The sequence below is a fragment of the Bufo gargarizans genome, chromosome 4, assembly GCF_014858855.1.
Source record: "Bufo gargarizans isolate SCDJY-AF-19 chromosome 4, ASM1485885v1, whole genome shotgun sequence".
Taxonomy (NCBI): Eukaryota; Metazoa; Chordata; class Amphibia; order Anura; family Bufonidae; genus Bufo; species Bufo gargarizans.
This window is the reverse complement of record NC_058083.1, coordinates 454,747,066-454,769,760: the sequence shown is the minus strand read 5'-3', so window position 1 is coordinate 454,769,760 and position 22,695 is coordinate 454,747,066. Positions and strand designations below refer to the sequence as shown.

The 22,695-nt window shown below is 51.2% G+C and overlaps 1 protein-coding gene across 4 annotated transcripts in view; it reads left to right on the top strand.

Annotated features, from left to right (window-relative positions):
• FANCD2 (FA complementation group D2) overlaps nt 1-22,695 on the top strand; it is an 85,283-nt gene that overhangs the window by 5,530 nt on the left and 57,058 nt on the right. For all 4 annotated transcript variants that reach the window (XM_044290285.1, XM_044290287.1, XM_044290284.1 and 1 more), the window contains 12 exons: nt 13,507-13,631; nt 13,840-13,927; nt 13,995-14,099; nt 14,223-14,290; nt 14,359-14,452; nt 14,532-14,567; nt 14,663-14,806; nt 17,724-17,858; nt 17,940-18,071; nt 18,682-18,783; nt 22,334-22,446; nt 22,521-22,581. In XM_044290285.1, the coding sequence (XP_044146220.1) occupies nt 13,507-13,631; nt 13,840-13,927; nt 13,995-14,099; nt 14,223-14,290; nt 14,359-14,452; nt 14,532-14,567; nt 14,663-14,806; nt 17,724-17,858; nt 17,940-18,071; nt 18,682-18,783; nt 22,334-22,446; nt 22,521-22,581 (1,203 nt within the window). The remainder of the gene's footprint in view (nt 1-13,506; nt 13,632-13,839; nt 13,928-13,994; nt 14,100-14,222; nt 14,291-14,358; nt 14,453-14,531; nt 14,568-14,662; nt 14,807-17,723; nt 17,859-17,939; nt 18,072-18,681; nt 18,784-22,333; nt 22,447-22,520; nt 22,582-22,695) is intronic.

Below are 22,695 nucleotides of genomic sequence, written 5' to 3'. Positions count from 1 at the left end.
AGATTTGGACTCATCAGACCAAAGCACAGATTTCCACTGGTCTAATGTCCATTCCTTGTGTTCTTTAGCCCAAACAAGTCTCTTCTGCTTGTTGCCTGTCCTTAGCGGTGGTTTCCTAGCAGATCTTCTACCATGAAGGCCTGATTCACACAGTCTCCTCTTAACATTTGTTCTAGAGATGTGTCTGCTGCTAGAACTCTGGGTGGCATTGACCTGGTCTCTAATCTGAGCTGCTGTTAACCTGCGATTTCTGAGGCTGGTGACTCGGATGAACTTCTCCTCCGCAGCAGAGGTGACTCTTGGTCTTCCTTTCCTGGGGCGGTCCGCATGTGAGCCATGATGGTTTTTGTGACTGCACTTGGGGACACTTTCAAAGTTTTCCCAATTTTTCGGACTGACTGACCTTAATTTCTTAAAGTAATGATGGCCACTCGTTTTTCTTTACTTAGCTGCTTTTTTCTTGGCATTGCCGCTCCAGTACAGACTAGTTATAAAATGTGTACAATTAATAAGGATTCTATTCATGAGGCCCCTCTGCAGTAGAACATTCAATATAGCCACATCCTACTCACAGGGCTGTTATCTTAATGCTGGCCGGCCGGGCAGACGAGCGGCAGCGTCACGACTGATGTCACATGCCTGCGCCGCCTCCTTCATTCAGAAAGTAGGCCGGGCACATGACGTCAGTCGTGACGCTGCCGCTCGTCTGCCCGGCCGGCCAGCATTAAGATAGCAGCCCTGTGAGTAGGATGTGGCTATATTGAATGTTCTACTGCAGAGGGGCCTCATGAATAGAATTCTTATTAATTGTACACATTTTATAACTACTGGAGCTGGGGGCCGGAGCACAGTGAACGCACCGGCCCCCAGCTCCTCCTCCCAGTCCCTCCCCGCTATTTTCTGCCGATATGTACCAATATCGGCCGCCGGAATTTCGGTGCCACCCCTAGTCCCAAACTGTGTGTGTATGTATATATGTATGTATGTGTATATATATATATATATATATATATATATATATATATATATATATATATATATATATATATATATATTCACTTTTTTTTAAAAAAAATTGCATACTTTTTTTTCAGTTTGTTTGACCATTTCTGGGACACAATTTGGGGATCCGATCTACATTGGGTTGTTCCACGGACTCTGGTCCCACAATTCGTTGAGTAGTAGGAACCTTTCCTTTTTATTTAACAGTTTTTATCTCTCATTTCTTAATTTTTGTAACGAAGGACTGCACCTTTTTTGATACATTTTAAGCACATCTTTGATGGTTTCGCCTTGTGCCCTGTATGAGCCCAGTAACCTCCATTATACATGTGAGTGCGGTTTGCGTTAACGTGTATTTGCCGTGTGCGCCTGCCTGCGAGGGGGGGCACTGGGGGTTTTCTATGTGCCCCTAATTAATAGTCGTGTCATGGATGATGGCATGAGAGGCTGTGTTGGGGTGTCATCTAGGTTCAGTCTGAGGCGATAGAGGGACCCTTGACAGTCGCACCCGGGTCACATGACGGGGTGGTTCCTCGGTTATTCTGTATATTACGGTTTTCCGGGAGCTCTGCACTTTGGACGCTCTGAGACTCTTAAATGAGGCTCCAGTGTTTCTTGTAGTTTATCCCCAAGATCTGCTATTGTTCTAAAGCCATGTAATCGTTATTCTCAATTATATGGCACTGCCTCAATCGTAGAAGGGGAGGCCACCTGGGAGCATAGTGAGAGAGGGTATCGGGCGTATGCCAGTGATGGGCCGCAGCCTCCGCCCGCCCCAGGACATGCTGCCAAAATTGTTTTATTGGGAAGAAAATGGGTAAATTGTGAAGTGGAGAATTGGAGGCTTCGTAAAGCTTTAAACCGGAGCGCTCCTGCTCTTTCATCTGTTCTTCTTCAGATATGAGGTTGTCCGTGTGGGAGGCCATCTAATTCCCCGACCTGACTTGCCAGTACTGGGCCTGTACACAGAAGCTGCCTTCTAATACCGGGGACAGTCCAGGGGATGGTGGGCCTCCCTGGTCACGAATGAAGATATTGAGTGACATTAGCTGAAGATATAAGTTCCCCAGTAACGTGTGATGTCGCCTAATCCGTCCACTAGTAAAGACTGGTGGAAATAACGAGGGTGCTGAAGGGGCTCCTGGGTGGGCGCCTCCCTCAGTGGACCCCTCAGGGCTGCTGGATTCACATGTTTTTGGCAGAATTGATCCTTTTAGTAGCTCAGTATATAGCTGCATCGGGTATCGATTTAAGTATTGATACCCAATCGATACTTTTAGACCCGGATCGATAAGATACCGGGTTTTGCTATTTCCTGATACTGGGCTGCGCCGCCTAATATCAGTTAGAGAACAAGGCACTCGCCGTTCTCTTCACCATGGTCGGCTCCCTGCCGCTGTGTGTTCTTTACAGGGGGCAGCAGGGAGAGTGTGAGGTCCTGGTCACCACAATAGCGCTCTATCAGGGTGAATAGGACAAGGGTTCCAGCCCCTAAGGGCTAATAGTAAATTAAATGTGGGAAAAAAACACCAAATACTTAAAGTTTAAATCGCCCTCTTTCCCAATTTTACATATAAAATTTACAAACCAAAAATAAACAGATTACATATTGCCACGCCCGAAAAAGTGCGAACTATTACCAAATATTTACTATGAAATGAAGGCCATAACAGAAAACAAATATTGTAATTTGCCATTTTTAAGCTCCTTGTCCCCCCCAATATATAGGATAGGACTGTTCTCCATGTAGAAGCCTGCAGGGCGCTGCGCTCTTCAGATGCGACCCCCGTACGCAGAGGATTTCGCCTCTTTCCACAGTAATCGTTTAAAGGCCTATTGCCGTTAATGGTGTATCCAGTAAACGGCACAGAAGGTATGGACGCACTATGGCGTACTGTATCCCCAAGGATGAGCGGTCACCTGACAAGAAAACAGACCACCGGATCCGCAGCCTGCACAGGACCCTCCCCTTGCGTCTGACATCAGAAGTGTCATTGTTTTTAAAACATTCACATGGGTCTTTAGCAGAACCAGTTGCCTTAAGAAGGGCAGCCTAACAATATGGGGGCTGCATTAGGAGTCTTTTGTTCTGCAACGGGTATTGGGGCCACAAAAAATTCAAGAGTGGGCATACTGTGGGAGCCCCTGACTCTACATTTTTACGCTGTGAGCAGTCCTCTCAGTCCGTGCTGTCCTCCCCCACAAGCTGGTTATGAGCACTAGCGAGTTCTTCCATTTTGTCCTCTATGGGACACTGCCCCCTATTTGTAGAGCAGAGAATGCAGCTGGAAGGAAGTCAGTTCCTGGCATGGCCCTTAGAAGATCGTGGTACCTGAGTAGTGGAGCCTCGGACCGTGGTACCTGCTGAAGCAGGGAAGTCTCGTAGCAGCCGCTGCCGGGAAGCTTCAGTTGGGGTCTGGAGACGCTTGCGCTGGCATGGATAAGGGGGATCCTGGTGTCAAGCTCCTTCCATGTTAAGCCTCCTGCTGTGAGGAGCAGGCCCTTTGCTGACACCATTAAATTTGCCGGCCCCCCTCTCTGCAGCTATGTGGTGTGGGAGTCGGGTGCCATCTTGAGCACCACTAGGGGCTCTTGTGATCACTGCAGCCTGACTTGGCGCCTCTTCCTTCCTCCTAGTGCCGTCCATTTTCTTTCTGCAGTATTCGGGAAGGTGCAGTACTTCTTAGGGGATGATTTGTAACATCCCGCCATGTCACCCGCTCTAGAACTTCTCAATGTCTAGGCAAAACACAACCAATAGAGATATATGGACTAGGATTACCCAAAACTAATGACCCTGGATGGGGGTGGTCTGTGGCCAGGGATGGGATAAAGTGCTAGTGCCGTGATGGTGCCGGCAATAAACTGGTAGAGAAATGCACCACAACTGCTGACATCTGTGGTAATGAAGGTGCAGAGGTGGGAAAATGTACAAATACCAACCCTCAATAGAAGAGCTGTTCTTGGTCAGCTTCCTCGGGGTTGTGAAGTGTGTGCATCAATGGGGGGTTATATATACAGACATGAGGCCTGCTAACACTACAGTGGGCACGACCGATGGGAGCGAGTATATAACGATTGGTAACTGTGAACACGTGGTTAGTGTATTTGTCCAGTCATATGAGGCGTATAGCTGATGATGATTAGGTTAGTGCTGGCGCCGCTCAGTATATGGCGCTCTCCACCATGCTGGCAGAGCTGTGACCTGCCCGCGGCGCCTGGAAGACAGAGTGTGCGAGACAACACACGGTCTGTGATGTCACGGCCTGGCGAATACGCAGAGCAAAGCGTGCGCCATGGCAGCCATATTGACAGTTGTGTAATGATTTTGACGTAATGTACAAAGATTAGAAAATATGAAGGAAAATCTTTGGTACGTTACAGCAGTATACGAAGTATATGATTAATAAAGGGGAGCGATGACATCATGATAGAGCAGGGATTACAAAAATAGCCATAAGTGATCATGAAATCAAAATAGATTAGCAGAAACCTGATTGTGTGATCTCTATGTAGACCTGAAGTGATACCAGCACCATGATAAAAGTATGGAGGAGAAGACCATGCTGGTATAGAGCAGTGGGGACGATCTAACGGGAAGATAATGGAGGAGAAGACCAGGCCGGTATACAGCAGTGGGGACGATATAACGGGAAGGTAATGGAAGAGAAGACCAGGCCGGTATAGAGCAGTGGGGGTGATCTAACGGGAAGATAATGGAGGAGAAGACCAGGCCGGTATAGAGCAGTGGGGATGATCTAACGGGAAGATAATGGAGGAGAAGACCAGGCCGGTATAGAGCAGTGGGGACGATCTAACGGGAAGATAATGGAGGAGAAGACCAGGCTGGTATAGAGCAGTGGGGATGATCTAACGGGAAGATAATGGAGGAGAAGACCAGGCCGGTATAGAGCAGTGGGGATGATCTAACGGGAAGATAATGGAGGAGAAGACCTGGCCGGTATAGAGCAGTGGGGACGATCTAACGGGAAGATAATGGAGGAGAAGACCTGGCTGGTATAGAGCAGTGGGGATGATCTAACGGGAAGATAATGGAGGAGAAGACCTGGCCGGTATAGAGCAGTGGGGATGATCTAACGGGAAGATAATGGAGGAGAAGACCTGGCCGGTATAGAGCAGTGGGGACGATATAACGGGAAGGTAATGGAGAAGACCAGGCTGGTATAGAGCAGTGGGGACGATATAATGGGAAGGTAATGGAGAAGACCAGGCTGGCATAGAGCAGTGGGGACGATATAATGGGAATGGAAGAGAAGACCAGGCTGGCATAGAGCAGTGGGGACGATATAATGGGAAGGTAATGGAGAAGACCTGGCTGGTATAGAGCAGTGGGGACGATCTAACTGGAAGATAATGGAGGAGAAGACCAGGCCGGTATAGAGCAGGCTGGAAGATCTAACGGGAAGATAATGGAGGAGAAGACCTGGCCGGTATAGAGCAGTGGGGATGATCTAACGGGAAGATAATGGAGGAGAAGACCTGGCCGGTATAGAGCAGTGGGGACGATATAACGGGAAGGTAATGGAGAAGACCTGGCTGGTATAGAGCAGTGGGGACGATATAATGGGAAGGTAATGGAGAAGACCAGGCTGGCATAGAGCAGTGGGGACGATATAATGGGAAGGTAATGGAGAAGACCTGGCTGGTATAGAGCAGTGGGGACGATCTAACTGGAAGATAATGGAGGAGAAGACCAGGCCGGTATAGAGCAGGCTGGAAGATCTAACGGGAAGATAATGGAGGAGAAGACCTGGCCGGTATAGAGCAGTGGGGACGATCTAATGGTAAGATAATGGAGGAGAAGACCTGTCCGGTATAGAGCAGTGGGGATGATCTAACAGGAAGGGAATGGAAGAGAAGACCAGGCCGGTATAGAGCAGTGGGGATGATCTAACAGGAAGGTAATGGAGGTGAAGACCAGGCCGGTATAGAGCAGTGGGGATGATATACCGGGAAGGTAATGGAAGAGAAGACCAGGCTGGTATAGAGCAGTGGGGACGATATAATGGGAATGGAAGAGAAGACCAGGCTGGCATAGAGCAGTGGGGACGATATAATGGGAAGGTAATGGAGAAGACCTGGCTGGTATAGAGCAGTGGGGACGATATAATGGGAAGGTAATGGAGAAGACCAGGCTGGCATAGAGCAGTGGGGACGATATAATGGGAAGGTAATGGAGAAGACCTGGCTGGTATAGAGCAGTGGGGACGATCTAACTGGAAGATAATGGAGGAGAAGACCAGGCCGGTATAGAGCAGGCTGGAAGATCTAACGGGAAGATAATGGAGGAGAAGACCTGGCCGGTATAGAGCAGTGGGGACGATCTAATGGTAAGATAATGGAGGTGAAGACCTGGCCGGTATAGAGCAGTGGGGACGATATAATAGGAAGGTAATGGAGGTGAAGACCAGGCCGGTATAGAGCAGTGGGGATGATCTAACAGGATGGAAATGGAAGAGAAGACCAGGCCGGTATAGAGCAGTGGGGACGATATAATAGGAAGGGAATGGAGAAGACCAGGCCGGTATAGAGCAGTGGGGATGATATAATGGGAATGGAAGAGAAGACCAGGCTGGCATAGAGCAGTGGGGATGATATAATGGGAATGGAAGAGAAGACCAGGCTGGCATAGAGCAGTGGGGACGATATAATAGGAAGGTAATGGAGAAGACCTGGCTGGTATAGAGAAGCAGTGGGGATGATCTAACAGGAATGGAATGGAGAAGACCAGGCCGGCATAGAGCAGTGGGGACGATATAATGGGAAGGGAATGGAAGAGAAGACCAGGCCGGCATAGAGCAGTGGGGACGATATAATGGGAAGGGAATGGAAGAGAAGACCAGGCTGGCATAGAGCAGTGGGGACGATATAATGGGAAGGTACTAGAGAAGACCTGGCTGGTATAGAGCAGTGGGGACGATATAATGGGAAGGTACTAGAGAAGACCTGGCCGGTATAGAGCAGTGGGGATGATATACCGGGAAGGTAATGGAAGAGAAGACCAGGCTGGCATAGAGCAGTGGGGACGATATAATGGGAAGGTACTAGAGAAGACCTGGCCGGTATAGAGCAGTGGGGACGATATAATAGGAAGGTACTAGAGAAGACCTGGCCGGTATAGAGCAGTGGGGATGATATACCGGGAAGGTAATGGAAGAGAAGACCAGGCTGGTATAGAGCAGTGGGGACGATATAATGGGAAGGGAATGGAGGAGAACACCAGGCTGGTATAGAGCAGTGGGGACGATATAACTGGAAGGTACTAGAGAAGACCTGGCCGGTATAGAGCAGTGGGGACGATATAATAGGAAGGTACTAGAGAAGACCAGGCCGGTATAGAGCAGTGGGGATGGACGTCGCTGAATGTGATGACTGGAGTGATTAAACAGAGACGTTGCAATCGGGAATGAATAACGCAATTATCGGTTTCAAATAATAGTCCAGAACTCTACAAGTGAGTCCACACAGACTTCTGGAGACAGTTGGTCTTCGGTAGTAAGTATAAAGCAGGCACCGCTGGGTATTGGACCGACAGCTTGTAAAATGTCAGTGGAGCCTCTGCCTCAAACATTTGAGGCCCAAACAACCACACTTCCACCCTCATCGGCTGCTGTGAATGCCTCGCCTCCCATCTCCTTAAGTTCACGGAATTCTTTGTTCTCTAGATTGTCGTAGTGGCGTTTTGTAGGGCGGTCGTATAGTTCTTCAACTAGTTTTATGAATATTTCTAGTGGTGGACTTGACCGCCTCCGGACCCAAACGCAGGATCACGGTCCGGAGGCGGCTGTCTCAGGCAGAGTGACGCATTGGTGCATAATCTCGCAAGACTTTTTGTGAACACGCGCGCACACAGATGCGATTTATTTTAATTTTATTTTTTTTAACCCCTAACAGGTATATTAGATGCTGTTTTGATAACAGGTCCCTTTTGCTTGGATCGACCACCAGAGGACACAGGCAGCTCTAAGTAGCACCAAACACCACTACCCTACACCCCCCCCCCCCCCCCCGTCACTTATTAACCCCTGATCACCCCATATAGACTCCCTGATCACCCCCTGTCATTGATCACCCCCCTGTAAGGCTCCATTCAGACGTCCGTATGTGTTTTACGGATCCATGGATCGGATCCGCAAAACACATACGGACGTCTGAATGGAGCCTTACAGGGGGGTGATCACCCCATATACACTCCCTGATCACCCCCCGTCATTGATCACCCCTCGTAAGGCTCCATTCAGACGTCCGTATGTGTTTTGCGGATCCGATCCGTGGATACGCAAAACACATATGGACCTCTGAATGGAGCCTTACAGGGGGGTGATCAGGGAGTCTATATGGGGTGATCACCCCCCTGTCAGGCTCCATTCAGATGTCCTCTGCGTCTGAACACGGACACCGCGGATCCGCAAAACACATACGGACGTCTGAATGGAGCCTTACAGGGGGGTGATCACCCCATATAGACTCCCTGATCACCCCCCTGTAAGGCTCCATTTAGACATTTTTTTGGCACAAGTTAGCAGAAATTGATTTTATTTCTTAATTTTTTTTCTTACAAAGTCTCATATTCCACTAACTTGTGTCAAAAAATAAAATCTCACACGAACTTGCCACGCCCCTCACGGAATCCAAATACGTAAAATGTTTTAGTCATTTATATTCCAGACTTCTTCTCACGCTTTAGGGCCCCTAAAATGCCAGGGCAGTATAAATACCCCACATGTGACCCCATTTCGGAAAGAAGACACCCCAAGGTATTCGCTGAGGGGCATATTGAGTCCATGAAAGATTGAACTTTTTGTCCCAAGTTAGCGGAAAGGGAGACTTTGTGAGAAAAAAAAAATATAAAAAATCTCCGCTAACTTGTGCCCAAAAAATAAATCTATGAACTCGCCATGCCCCTCATTGAATACCTTGGGGTGTCTTCTTTCCAAAATGGGGTCACATGTGGGGTATTTATACTGCCCTGGCATTTTAGGCGCCCTAAAGTGTGAGAAGTCGTCTGGGATCCAAATGTCTAAAAATGCCCTCCTAAAAGGAATTTGGGCCCCTTTGCGCATCTAGGCTGCAAAAAAGTGTCACACGTGGTATCGCCGTACTCAGGAGAAGTTGGGCAATGTGTTTTGGGGTGTATTTTTACATATACCCATGCTGGGTGAGAGAAATATCTTGGTCAAATGCCAACTTTGTATAAGAAAATGGGAAAAGTTGTCTTTTGCCGACATCATTCTCTCACCCTTCTTCCGAGTACGGCGATACCACATGTGTGACACTTTTTTGCAGCCTAGGTGGGCAAAGGGGCCCAAATTCTAAAGAGCACCTTTAGGATTTCACAGGGCATTTTTTACACATTTTGATTTCAAACTACTTCTCACGCATTAGGGCCCCTAAAATGCCAGGGCAGTATAACTACCCCACAAGTGACCCCATTTTGGAAAGAAGACACCCCAAGGTATTCCGTGAGGGGCATGGTGGGTTCCTAGAATTTTTTATTTTTTTTGTCACAAGTTAGTGGAAAATGATATTTTTCTTTTTCTTTTTCTTTTTTTTCTTATAAAGTCTCATATTCCACTAACTTGTGACAAAAAAATAATGAAAAATTCTAGGAACTCGCCATGCCCCTCACGGAATACCTTGGGGTGTCTTCTTTCCAAAATGGGGTCACTTGTGGGGTAGTTATACTGCCCTGGCATTTTAGGGGCCCAAATGCGTGAGAAAAATGGCCGGTGAAATCCTAAAGGTGCTCTTTGGAATGTGGGCCCATTTGCCCACCTAGGCTGCAAAAAAGTGTCACACATCTGGTATCGCCGTACTCAGGAGAAGTTGGGGAATGTGTTTTGGGGTGTCATTTTACATATACCCATGCTGGGTGAGAGAATTATGTCGGCAAAAGACAACTTTTCCCATATTCATTTTTTTTATACGAAGTTGGCATTTGACCAAGATATTTATCTCACCCAGCATGGGTATATGTAAAATAACACCCCAAAACACATTGCCCAACAATTTTCCGCTAACTTGTGACAAAAAATAAAAACTTCCATGAACTCACTATGTCCATCAGTGAATACCTTAGGGTGTCTACTTTCCGAAATGGGGTCATTTGTGGGGGTTTTCTACTGTCTGGGCATTGTAGAACCTCAGGAAACATGACAGGTGCTCAGAAAGTCAGAGCCGCTTTAAAAAGCGGAAATTCACATTTTTGTACCATAGTTTGTAAATGCTATAACTTTTACCCAAACCATTTTTTTTTTTTTTACCCAAACATTTTTTTTTTTTTATCAAAGACATTTAGAACAATAAATTTAGAGAAAAATTTATATATAGATGTCTGTTTTTTTTTTTGGGAAAAATTTTACAACTGCAAAAATTTCTGTAAATTTCGATTAATAACAAAAAAGTAAAAATGTCAGCAGCAATGAAATACCCCCAAATGAAAGCTCTATTAGTGAGAAGAAAGGGAGGTAACATTATAATTAAGTAATTTTTTATTAGCAGTTTTTAATATTACAAACGTAAGGCCCCAACCCCCACATACCCTCCCCCCACAAACCATCAGTGCGATGCCCTCCATCTTCCATAGCTGCAGCATCCGGTTACATCAGTGCAATTGCAGTGCAAGTACACAGGCACAAGCCCCATCCCTACAACATTCCCACAAAATATTGAAAGACAGCAAAGGGAGGTAACATTCATTTGGGTGGTAAGTTGCATGACCGAGCGATAAACTGTGAAAGTAGTGTAGTGCCGAAGTGTAAAAAGTGGTCTGTCATTAAGGGGGTTTCAGCTAGCGGGGCTGAGGGGGTTAAAGACAAAAGTGGCTGGCGTGTAAATGGTGGCAGCTTGGTGTCGCCTGCTCCGTCAGAAGGGATTCTAATCTCCAAGGCGCTTCCAGTTCTTGCAGGGCTGTAAGTGAATCATGAGTTGATTTTAGTAAAATGTTTTTAAAAAACCAATTTGCGCTCAGTGTCCTTAGTTGTAAAAGAAATCCTCGTACCCAGGTGCAGGACTAAAGGACGACCCTAGGGAAGGAGACGGTTGCCTTCCGTGGTCCTGCTGGCGAGAGGTCACCGATGTCTCGCCGTTGGTTGTCGGCAGTAGACATGGAGCATCTTCATCTGTTTTGCCGTTTGAAGGTCCAGCGGGAATTTCTTTGCCTTGACGTCCTGAACCTCCGTTTGCCGTTTTTGACGCTGACTATTCAGATCCTAGTCGTGGCCTCGGCGCTCGCCATGTTCTTCAGCGTCTCTGGTAGCGCTGTAATCCCTTTTTCAGCCTTTTCTAGATGCTTGTTTCAAAGCCAATAATTCAATAAAGGTGCAAAGCAAAGTTTAGAAGCGTCTTCCCATCTCTAAGTCTTTTGTCTTCAAGAGGAAAGGAGGCTCCTGGATTCGGGTCCGTTATTAGATATTGTTCCTGGGTTGACTTGTTCCACCAAGGGTTTTTTCTGCTTTTCTAAAGGTTTTCAACATTTTCTGTGTCTCAAGGTCTTCTGTTTGAGCAGACCAATGGTCCCTCAGTACACCAAGGAGAAAAGTGGATTTTAGTCCTTACCATGAAGGCCTTTTCCAGAACCCCTATTCTTCTGGCTCCGGCCGCGTCCCTTCTTCCCGCCATCTCTTGTTCACCTTGTTTGTACGTTTTTTCCTGATTCTCTTGTGTCTCTTTAGCTCCGTGGCTGTAGAAGTGACCGCTTTCTTCACTTACTGTCACCCCCTAGTGGCGGCAGCTGTGCCCTAGAAGGGTGACCTCGGGGTTTGGAAACTGGCATTCCTGATGTCTCTGCATAGTGTCCTAGCTGCCGCCATCTGTCTGCAGACACCGCGTTCTAGGCAGGCTCGCTGCCCAACTCGCTGCCAGCTGTGGAAGAAACGCTCTGCAGGCAGTAGATTTCAGAATACCTGATGGCCGCACTTGCTGTTTCACACGGTGGGCCCCGAGAGCCCTTGCCCTTCAAGGAAAGTTTTAGAGGCCGAGTGCCCAAACTGCAACCCAGAACCCACTTATCACAACGTGCCAACACAGCGGTTTACCCGGAGTACTGCAAAATACCGACCCAGGTGGGCTCTGGGGGCTTGGCCTTACACAACCCATAAAATGAATGCCCCCATTGGCGGTCCCTAGTATTAAAAATGTCCAATTAACGCCCCCCAGTATTAATAATGACCCAGTAGTGGCCCCCAATATTAATAATGACCCAGTATTAATAATGACCCAGTAGTGGCCCCCAATATTAATAATGACCCAGTAGTGGCCCCCAATATTAATAATGACCTAGTAGTGGCCCCCAATATTAATAATGACCTAGTAGTGGCCCCCAATATTAATAATGACCCAGTAGTGGCCCCCAATATTAATAATGACCCAGTAGTGCCCCCAGTATTAATAATGACCTAGTAGTGGCCCCCAATATTAATAATGACCTAGTAGTGGCCCCCAATATTAATAATGACCCAGTAGTGGCCCCCAATATTAATAATGACCCAGTAGTGGCCCCCAGTATTAATAATGACCCAGTATTATTAATGACCCAGTAGTGCCCCCCAATATTAATAATGACCCAGTATTATTAATGACCCAGTATTAATAATGACCCAGTAGTGGCCCCCAGTATTAATAATGACCCAGTATTAATAATGACCCAGTAGTGCCCCCAGTATTAATAATGACCCAGTAGTGGCCCCCAGTATTAATAATGACCCAGTATTAATAATGACCCAGTAGTGGCCCCCAGTATTAATAATGACCCAGTAGTGCCCCCAGTATTAATAATGACCCAGTAGTGGCCCCCAGTATTATTAATGACCCAGTATTATTAATGACCCAGTAGTGGCCCCCAGTATTAATAATGACCCAGTAGTGCCCCCAGTATTAATAATGACCCAGTATTAATAATGACCCAGTAGTGGCCCCCAGTATTATTAATGACCCAGTAGTGGCCCCCAGTATTAATAATGACCCAGTATTAATAATGACCCAGTAGTGCCCCCAGTATTAATAATGACCCAGTAGTGCCCCCAGTATTAATAATGACCCAGTAGTGGCACCCAGTATTAATAATGACCCAGTAGTGGCCCCCAGTATTAATAATGACCCAGTATTAATAATGACCCAGTAGTGCCCCCAGTATTAATAATGACCCAGTAGTGCCCCCAGTATTAATAATGACCCAGTAGTGCCCCCAGTATTAATAATGACCCAGTAGTGCCCCCAGTATTATTTATGTTCCCCTCCTCCATGTGATGGCGCCGCGGGGAACGCTCGCTGCTGACTGCATGGAGGAGCTGTGCTCCGTTGTGATGACGTCCTCCCGTCCAGCGAGTAGCGAGTCTTCCCCGCAGCGCCGTAACAAGCAAAAGAGGGGGAAGGGAAAAGGCTGCACTAATGAGCGCTCCACAATGGAAGCACGGCCCACAGACGGGGCCCTGAGTGCCGTGGCTTCGCCACCATAGCCCTGATGAAGCAGCCTGTCATCTGCAGGAGCTGACGGCCAAGATAATGCAGCTGGTGACGGTGGCCCCTGCGGACATTCAGCAGCACGTCATCAGCAGCCTGCCTGAGATCCTGGAGGACGCCGAGCACAGCGATGTTGCCAAGGAGCTGAGGTAAGAGAGCACCTCCCCAATCTGCTGATGTAGCCTGCAGTGTAAAGAATGGAGGTTTTCACTCCTGCTGTTATGACTAGACTCAGGGCCCTATAGAATTCTGTGTGAGCTGCAGATCCAGGGGACGATGTGGTAGTGGTAGGACCAGTCCCGGGCTGGTGGCTACAGATCCGCTGCTCCTCCATGTTTGTGCTTTCCCCTATGCCAGCTCGCTGTTGAAGCAGAATACGCAGCTGACGGTGCCCATCCTGGACGCCTTCTCCAGCCTGAACCTGAGCTCGGAGCTGCTGACAGAGGTAACGCCCAGGCTGCTCCTGGTGTCTGTGCGGTGGACGGCAGCTGACCCCTGCGCTCATCTTACAGGTGCGGCAGTGGGTCATGTCCACCCTCTGTGCTGTGGACCTGGAAGTGGTTCCGGTCATTGTCAAGTTCATTCTTCACACGGTCACCCCCTCGGACGCTCTGGAGGTGAGAAGCACCAGTCCATGCTCCGTCCCTGGGGGGGGGGGGGGGGGGGGTCACGTCTCTTCCCCCCCCCCAGCTTCCTGTGCCCCGGCCTGCCGTCCCCTGACCACCAGCCTCTCTCTCCAGGTGATCTCTGAACTCCGCAGGAATCTCGATGTGGAGTCGGCTGTTTCACTGTCACAGGTCCAGGCTAGGTAAGTGCCACACATGACCGGCAATGGATGATGGGTGTTGTAGTTCACTAAACCTTCTCCTCCTCCAGTGTTACAGGGACCCAGGACTGCGTCACCATCCTGATGGAAGTCATTAAATCGGGCATCTGGTTTCAGAAGCACACGTGTGAAGCCTGGCTGAAGGTGAGTGCAGCTGGTGCGCGTGCCCGGACGTGGCGGCCCGTGGCACCAGGATGGTGACGTTTCTGTGCTTGTCTTCCAGGCCATAGAAAGTGTCCAAACGGTTGAAGAGCACAAGGTATGCACGGGAGTGTCGGGGGAGGCGCACCCCCCATACAGACATGTGGAAGTCTCGGGGTTCTGATCCGCTCTCATTACTGCTCCTCTGACCAGGTCACTGACTTCTTGGTTCTTCTGATCCTTTACACAACAAATTCTAACTGTAAAAAACAAGTGGAGCGCGTGCTGAAGAGCAAGGTGCGCTCCGGCTGCATCACCAGTCAGCTGCTGCAGAACATCTTCAGGGGGCACTCACAGGTAAGGAGCGGCTCTAGGCCTGAGGCAGGCTATATCCAGGATTGGTAGACTCAGCCAGTGTCTGGTCTCAGCTGCTGCAGAACATCTTCAGGGGGCACTCACAGGTAAGGCGCGGCTCTAGGCCTGAGGCAGGCTGTATCCAGGATCGGTAGACTCGGCCAGTGTCTGGTCTCAGCTGCTGCAGAACATCTTCAGGGGGCACTCACAGGTAAGGCGCGGCTCTAGGCCTGAGGCAGGCTATATCCAGGATCGGTAGACTCGGCCAGTGTCTGGTCTCAGCTGCTGCAGAACATCTTCAGGGGGCACTCACAGGTAAGGAGCGGCTCTAGGCCTGAGGCAGGCTATATCCAGGATCGGTAGACTCAGCCAGTGTCTGGTCTCAGCTGCTGCAGAACATCTTCAGGGGGCACTCACAGGTAAGGAGCGGCTCTAGGCCTGAGGCAGGCTGTGTCCAGGATCGGTAGACTCGGCCAGTGTCTGGTCTCAGCTGCTGCAGAACATCTTCAGGGGGCACTCACAGGTAAGGAGCGGCTCTAGGCCTGAGGCAGGCTGTATCCAGGATCGGTAGACTCGGCCAGTGTCTGGTCTCAGCTGCTGCAGAACATCTTCAGGGGGCACACTCACAGGTAAGGAGTGGCTCTAGGCCTGAGGCAGGCTGTGTCCAGGATCGGTAGACTCGGCCAGTGTCTGGTCTCAGCAGCTGCAGAACATCTTCAGGGGGCACTCACAGGTAAGGAGCGGCTCTAGGCCTGAGGCAGGCTGTATCCAGGATCGGTAGACTCGGCCAGTGTCTGGTCTCAGCTGCTGCAGAACATCTTCAGGGGGCACACTCACAGGTAAGGAGTGGCTCTAGGCCTGAGGCAGGCTGTGTCCAGGATCGGTAGACTCAGCCAGTGTCTGGTCTCAGCTGCTGCAGAACATCTTCAGGGGGCACTCACAGGTAAGGAGCGGCTCTAGGCCTGAGGCAGGCGGTGTCCAGGATCGGTAGACTCGGCCAGTGTCTGGTCTCAGCTGCTGCAGAACATCTTCAGGGGGCACTCACAGGTAAGGAGCGGCTCTATGCCTGAGGCAGGCTGTATCCAGGATCGGTAGACTCGGCCAGTGTCTGGTCTCAGCTGCTGCAGAACATCTTCAGGGGGTACTCACAGGTAAGGAGCGGCTCTAGGCCTGAGGCAGGCTATATCCAGGATCGGTAGACTCAGCCAGTGTCTGGTCTCAGCTGCTGCAGAACATCTTCAGGGGGCACACTCACAGGTAAGGAGCGGCTCTAGGCCTGAGGCAGGCTGTATCCAGGATCGGTAGACTCAGCCAGTGTCTGGTCTCAGCTGCTGCAGAACATCTTCAGGGGGCACTCACAGGTAAGGAGCGGCTCTAGGCCTGAGGCAGGCTGTATCCAGGATCGGTAGACTCGGCCAGTGTCTGGTCTCAGCTGCTGCAGAACATCTTCATGGGGCACGCACAGGTAAGGAGCGGTTCTAGGCCTGAGGCAGGCTGTGTCCAGGATCGGTAGACTCGGCCAGTGTCTGGTCTCAGCTGCTGCAGAACATCTTCAGGGGGCACTCACAGGTAAGGAGCGGCTCTAGGCCTGAGGCAGGCTGTATCCAGGATCGGTAGACTCGGCCAGTGTCTGGTCTCAGCTGCTGCAGAACATCTTCAGGGGGTACTCACAGGTAAGGAGCGGCTCTAGGCCTGAGGCAGGCTATATCCAGGATCGGTAGACTCGGCCAGTGTCTGGTCTCAGCTGCTGCAGAACATCTTCAGGGGGCACTCACAGGTAAGGAGCGGCTCTAGGCCTGAGGCAGGCTGTGTCCAGGATCGGTAGACTCGGCCAGTGTCTGGTCTCAGCTGCTGCAGAACATCTTCAGGGGGCACTCACAGGTAAGGAGCGGCTCTAGGCCTGAGGCAGGCTGTATCCAGGATCGGTAGACTCAGCCAGTGTCTGGACTCAGCTGCTGCAGAACATCTTCAGGAGACACACTCACAGGTAAGGAGCGGTTCTAGGCCTGAGGCAGGCTGTGTCCAGGATCGGTAGACTCGGCCAGTGTCTGGTCTCAGCTGCTGCAGAACATCTTCAGGGGGCACTCGCAGGTAAGGAGCGGCTCTAGGCCTGAGGCAGGCTGTGTCCAGGATCGGTAGACTCGGCCAGTGTCTGGTCTCAGCTGCTGCAGAACATCTTCAGGGGGCACTCGCAGGTAAGGAGCGGCTCTATGCCTGAGGCAGGCTATATCCAGGATCGGTAGACTCGGCCAGTGTCTGGTCTCAGCTGCTGCAGGACATCTTCAGGGGGCACTCACAGGTAAGGAGCGGCTCTATGCCTGAGGCAGGCTATATCCAGGATCGGTAGACTCAGCCAGTGTCTGGTCTCAGCTGCTGCAGAACATCTTCAGGGGGCACTCACAGGTAAGGAGCGGCTCTATGCCTGAGGCAGGCTGTGTCCAGGATCGGTAGACTCGGCCAGTGTCTGGTCTCAGCTGCTGCAGAACATCTTCAGGGGGCACTCACAGGTAAGGAGCGGCTCTATGCCTGAGGCAGGCTGTATCCAGGATCGGTAGACTCGGCCAGTGTCTGGTCTCAGCTGCTGCAGAACATCTTCAGGGGGCACTCACAGGTAAGGAGCGGCTCTAGGCCTGAGGCAGGCTATATCCAGGATCGGTAGACTCGGCCAGTGTCTGGACTCAGCTGCTGCAGAACATCTTCAGGGGGCACTCACAGGTAAGGAGCGGCTCTAGGCCTGAGGCAGGCTGTGTCCAGGATCGGTAGACTCGGCCAGTGTCTGGTCTCAGCTGCTGCAGAACATCTTCAGGGGGCACTCACAGGTAAGGAGCGGCTCTATGCCTGAGGCAGGCTGTGTCCAGGATCGGTAGACTCGGTTAGCCCCTGTGTCCGCTCTCAGCCTCTGCACTTGCTTCCTCCGCAGGTTCTCATGTTTTACTTTGCCTCCATGCTGTCCTTGGCGCAGACTCTTCTGAGATCTGTGGAGCCCGTGGTGTCCTTGTTTGGCAGCCATCTTTTTAAGCACGCCTTCATGGTGTTTGATCGCTACTGCCAGCAGGCAAGTGTGAGTGGTGGTGGGCATGCCAGCAGGTGGACTCATCGCGTGGGGGGGAGTTGTGACTACTTTACTGTTTTGCAGGAGTTGATTGTGGCTTTAGTGACTCACATCTGCAGCGGTTACGCCGACGAGGTGGACACTGCCCTGGATGTTATAGGTGACCTGGTGTCCGATCACACGGCCGCTGTGGCGCTGCATGCCGTCTTCATAAAGGTGGGTGCACCCATCACCGCTGGCATCTTGTCTTCATGCTTCTCTATTTGGTGATAACATTCTAGGCCACAAGATGAAACTAGAAGCAGAGGAGCGAAACCCAAGAGCCAGTCCACGTTATTGACCGCCGCGGAAACTCAACTGCGCACCGATCCCTGGTCATCCTCTGTGGATGGTCAGGGCGGTGTTGTACTGGTGGCCACTGCTCACTGGTTATCCTGGGTGTTGTACTGGTGGCCGCTGATCACTGGTCATCCTGGGTGTTGTACTGGTGGCCGCTGATCACTGGTCATCCTGGGTGTTGTACTGGTGGCCGCTGATCACTGGTCATCCTGGGTGTTGTACTGGTGGCCGCTGATCACTGGTCATCCTGGGTGTTGTACTGGTGGCCGCTGATCACTGGTCATCCTGGGTGTTGTACTGGTGGCCGCTGATCACTGGTCATCCTGGGTGTTGTACTGGTGGCCGCTGATCACTGGTCATCCTGGGTGTTGTACTGGTGGCCGCTGATCACTGGTCATCCTGGGTGTTGTACTGGTGGCCGCTGATCAGATGCTTCCCGCGGCAGTAGCGCATGGTTTTGGCTGACTTTTTGGGGTATTTTTTGCAGGGTGTATTGGATCACCTGGATAATCTGAACCCTCAACAGATCCGTAAACTCTTCCAGATCCTGTGTACTCTTGGCTTCAGCCCGGAAGGCGCCCACATCCAGGTAGCGGCAGACGTTCCCAGCTAGAAGCAGGCATGGCATTGTGGGTAACTGGATTAAGGATTTTCATGGCAAGTGTCATTGGGGGACACACAAGACCATGGGTATAACTGCTGCCACCAGGGGGCGAAACTAAGCAGAAAATACATAGGAATAAAGTGGAGTACTGGAGGCACCCCTGACCAGTGTAGGTTCAGAGACGCTTCACCTGGTCACAAGCAGAGAGCAATAGAGGTGTCGCCAAAATACCTCTAAAAGTATTCAACTAAAAAGACGTCCATTAAAAGTACATTTGCTGAATCCACCCTTTCATTTGGGAAGGGACCCCCGTTACTGTGGTGCCACGTCAGTGGAGTATGAATAGGAATCAAATCTCAAGACATCAATAAAAAGTAAGATAATATATAAAAGTATAAAGAGAGTGCAGGATGGGAAATGTTATCGGGTGCAGCCGGCCTCTTCCCTCCCCTCGGCATTGCTTTTGGACGTCTCGTGGTCTTCTGTGCCCCCCGAATGACACTGGCTACAACATAAGAAATTTTGTCACTTACCTAAAAAGTGGTTTTCTTGCTGAGTTCATTGAGGTCCTGACAGCTGAGCCGCACCTGTACGTGATTGTGACCCATCTCCAGTTCTGGTGGCTGCTGCTTCTGCTGGAGCATAAATGAGCTGCGGGGGTATAACAGACAGTCGCCTCCTAGTGGCAGCAGATGTACCCACGGTGGTCTATGCCCCCAATCACTGACTCCTGGGCCGCACCTGTACGTGATTCTGACCCATCTCCAGTTCTGGTGGCTGCTGCTTCTGCTGGAGCATAAATGAGCTGCGGGGGTATAACGAACAGGAGAGTCGCCTCCTAGTGGCAGCAGATGTACCCGCGGTGCTCTGTTACCCCCCAATCACTATGACTCCTGGGCCGCACCTGTACGTGATTGTGACCCATCTCCAGTTCTGGTGGCGGCTGCTTCTGCTGGAGCATAAATGAGCTGCGGGGGTATAACGGACAGGAGAGTCGCCTCCTAGTGGCAGCAGCTGTACCCACGGTGGTCTGTGCCCCCAATCACTATGACTCCTGGGCCGCACCTGTACGTGATTCTGACCCATCTCCAGTTCTGGTGGCTGCTGCTTCTGCTGGAGCATAAATGAGCTGCGGGGGTATAACGAACAGGAGAGTCGCCTCCTAGTGGCAGCAGCTGTACCCGCGGTGCTCTGTTACCCCCCAATCACTGACTCCTGAGCCGCACCTGTATGTGATTGTGACCCATCTCCAGTTCTGGTGGCTGCTGCTTCTGCTGGAGCATAAATGAGCTGCGGGGGTATAACAAACAGGAGAGTCGCCTCCTAGTGGCAGCAGCTGTACCTGCGTTGGTCTGTGCCCCCAATCACTGACTCCTGGGCCGCACCTGTACGTGATTCTGACCCATCTCCAGTTCTGGTGGCTGCTGCTTCTGCTGGAGCATAAATGAGCTGCAGGGGTATAACGAACAGGAGAGTCGCCTCCTAGTGGCAGCAGCTGTACCCGCGGTGGTCTGTGCCCCCAATCACTATGACTCCTGGGCAGCACCTGTACGTGATTCTGACCCATCTCCAGTTCTGGTGGCTTCTGCTGGAGCATAAATGAGCTGCGGGGGTATAACGAACAGGAGAGTCGCCTCCTAGTGGCAGCAGCTGTGCCCCCAATCACTATGACTCCTGGGCCGCACCTGTACGTGATTCTGACCCATCTCCAGTTCTGGTGGCTGCTGCTGCTGGAGCATAAATGAGCTGCGGGGGTATAACGGAACAGGAGAGTCGCCTCCTAGTGGCAGCAGCTGTACCCGCGGTGGTCTGTGCCCCCAATCACTGACTCCTGGGCCGCACCTGTACGTTATTCTGACCCATCCCTAGTTCTGGTGTCTGCTGCTGCTGCTGGAGCATAAATGAGCTGCGGGGGTATAACGAACAGGAGAGTCGCCTCCTAGTGGCAGCAGCTGTGCCCCCAATCACTATGACTCCTGGGCCGCACCTGTACGTGATTCTGACCCATCTCCAGTTCTGGTGGCTGCTGCTGCTGGAGCATAAATGAGCTGCGGGGGTATAACGAACAGGAGAGTCGCCTCCTAGTGGCAGCAGCTGTGCCCCCAATCACTATGACTCCTGGGCCGCACCTGTACGTGATTCTGACCCATCTCCAGTTCTGGTGGCTGCTGCTGCTGGAGCATAAATGAGCTGCGGGGGTATAACGGAACAGGAGAGTCGCCTCCTAGTGGCAGCAGCTGTGCCCCCAATCACTATGACTCCTGGGCCGCACCTGTACGTGATTCTGACCCATCTCCAGTTCTGGTGGCTGCTGCTGCTGGAGCATAAATGAGCTGCGGGGGTATAACGGACAGGAGAGTCGCCTCCTAGTGGCAGCAGCTGTGCCCCCAATCACTATGACTCCTGGGCCGCACCTGTACGTGATTCTGACCCATCTCCAGTTCTGGTGGCTGCTGCTGCTGGAGCATAAATGAGCTGCGGGGGTATAACGGACAGGAGAGTCGCCTCCTAGTGTCAGCAGCTGTACCCGCGGTGGTCTGTGCCCCCAATCACTATGACTCCTGGGCCGCACCTGTACGTGATTCTGACCCATCTCCAGTTCTGGTGGCTGCTGCTTCTGCTGGAGCATAAATGAGCTGCGGGGGTATAACGAACAGGAGAGTCGCCTCCTAGTGGCAGCAGCTGTACCCGCGGTGGTCTGTGCCCCCAATCACTGACTCCTGGGCCGCACCTGTACGTGATTCTGACCCATCTCCAGTTCTGGTGGCTGCTGCTTCTGGAGCATAAATGAGCTGCGGGGGTATAACGAACAGGAGAGTCGCCTCCTAGTGGCAGCAGCTGTACCCGCGGTGGTCTGTGCCCCCAATCACTGACTCCTGGGCCGCACCTGTACGTGATTCTGACCCATCTCCAGTTCTGGTGGCTGCTGCTTCTGGAGCATAAATGAGCTGCGGGGGTATAACGAACAGGAGAGTCGCCTCCTAGTGGCAGCAGCTGTGCCCCCAATCACTGACTCCTGGGCCGCACCTGTACGTGATTCTGACCCATCTCCAGTTCTGGTGGCGGCTGCTTCTGCTGGAGCATAAATGAGCTGCGGGGGTATAACGAACAGGAGAGTCGCCTCCTAGTGGCAGCAGCTGTGCCCCCAATCACTATGACTCCTGGGGTGCTGATGGCTCTGCAGGCTGTTGGGGCCCGCCTGGCCTGTGCCTTGCAGGTGCCCCTTCATTGTAGTGATCGGCAGGACCCCCGGCGGCTTTAACACCGTTTTCTGCTGGAGGAACATTTCAATGTAAAAACGTGGGCTGCAGTGGATTAAAAGATTGGTCCTCGGCTCTCCGCTGCTGCTTGTCGCCGCTCCTCTCCGTTTTCTGCTCTTGGGCTCGGCACGCAGGAAGTGGCTTGAGCTTAGAGGGTCACTGAGGGTTGGTAGCCTAGCTCATGTGTTAGCCCCACGTACGTAGAAGAGTAGCATGGGGAGGAGCGGTGAGATGTTCTGCGGCCTCACTTCCCGTCTGGTTTCTCCTTTTTACAGGACGAGCTGCATATTGTTATCAGAAAACAGCTGTCCAGCACCGCCCTGAAGTACAAGCGCATAGGGGTGATGGGGGCGATGAGGATGGTGGGGAGCATGGCTACACGTGACAGGTGAGACAGAACAGTGGCACACGCCGCCACGCTGGCCGCTCCTAGATTTATAGCTCTCTCTCCTGTATTTTAAGGCGAAAACCAACAACTTGCAATCCAGACTCTCCAGCTCTGAGTCCAAACGTCTTCCGCCAGGTAAGTTCTCTGTATGTCGGACCTAGCCGTGCCTCCTGCCGGCCTGCGTAACACCGCCAGCCTCCTGCTGTGGTTGGCAATACACGGACATGACCCCATGATATAATACATGAA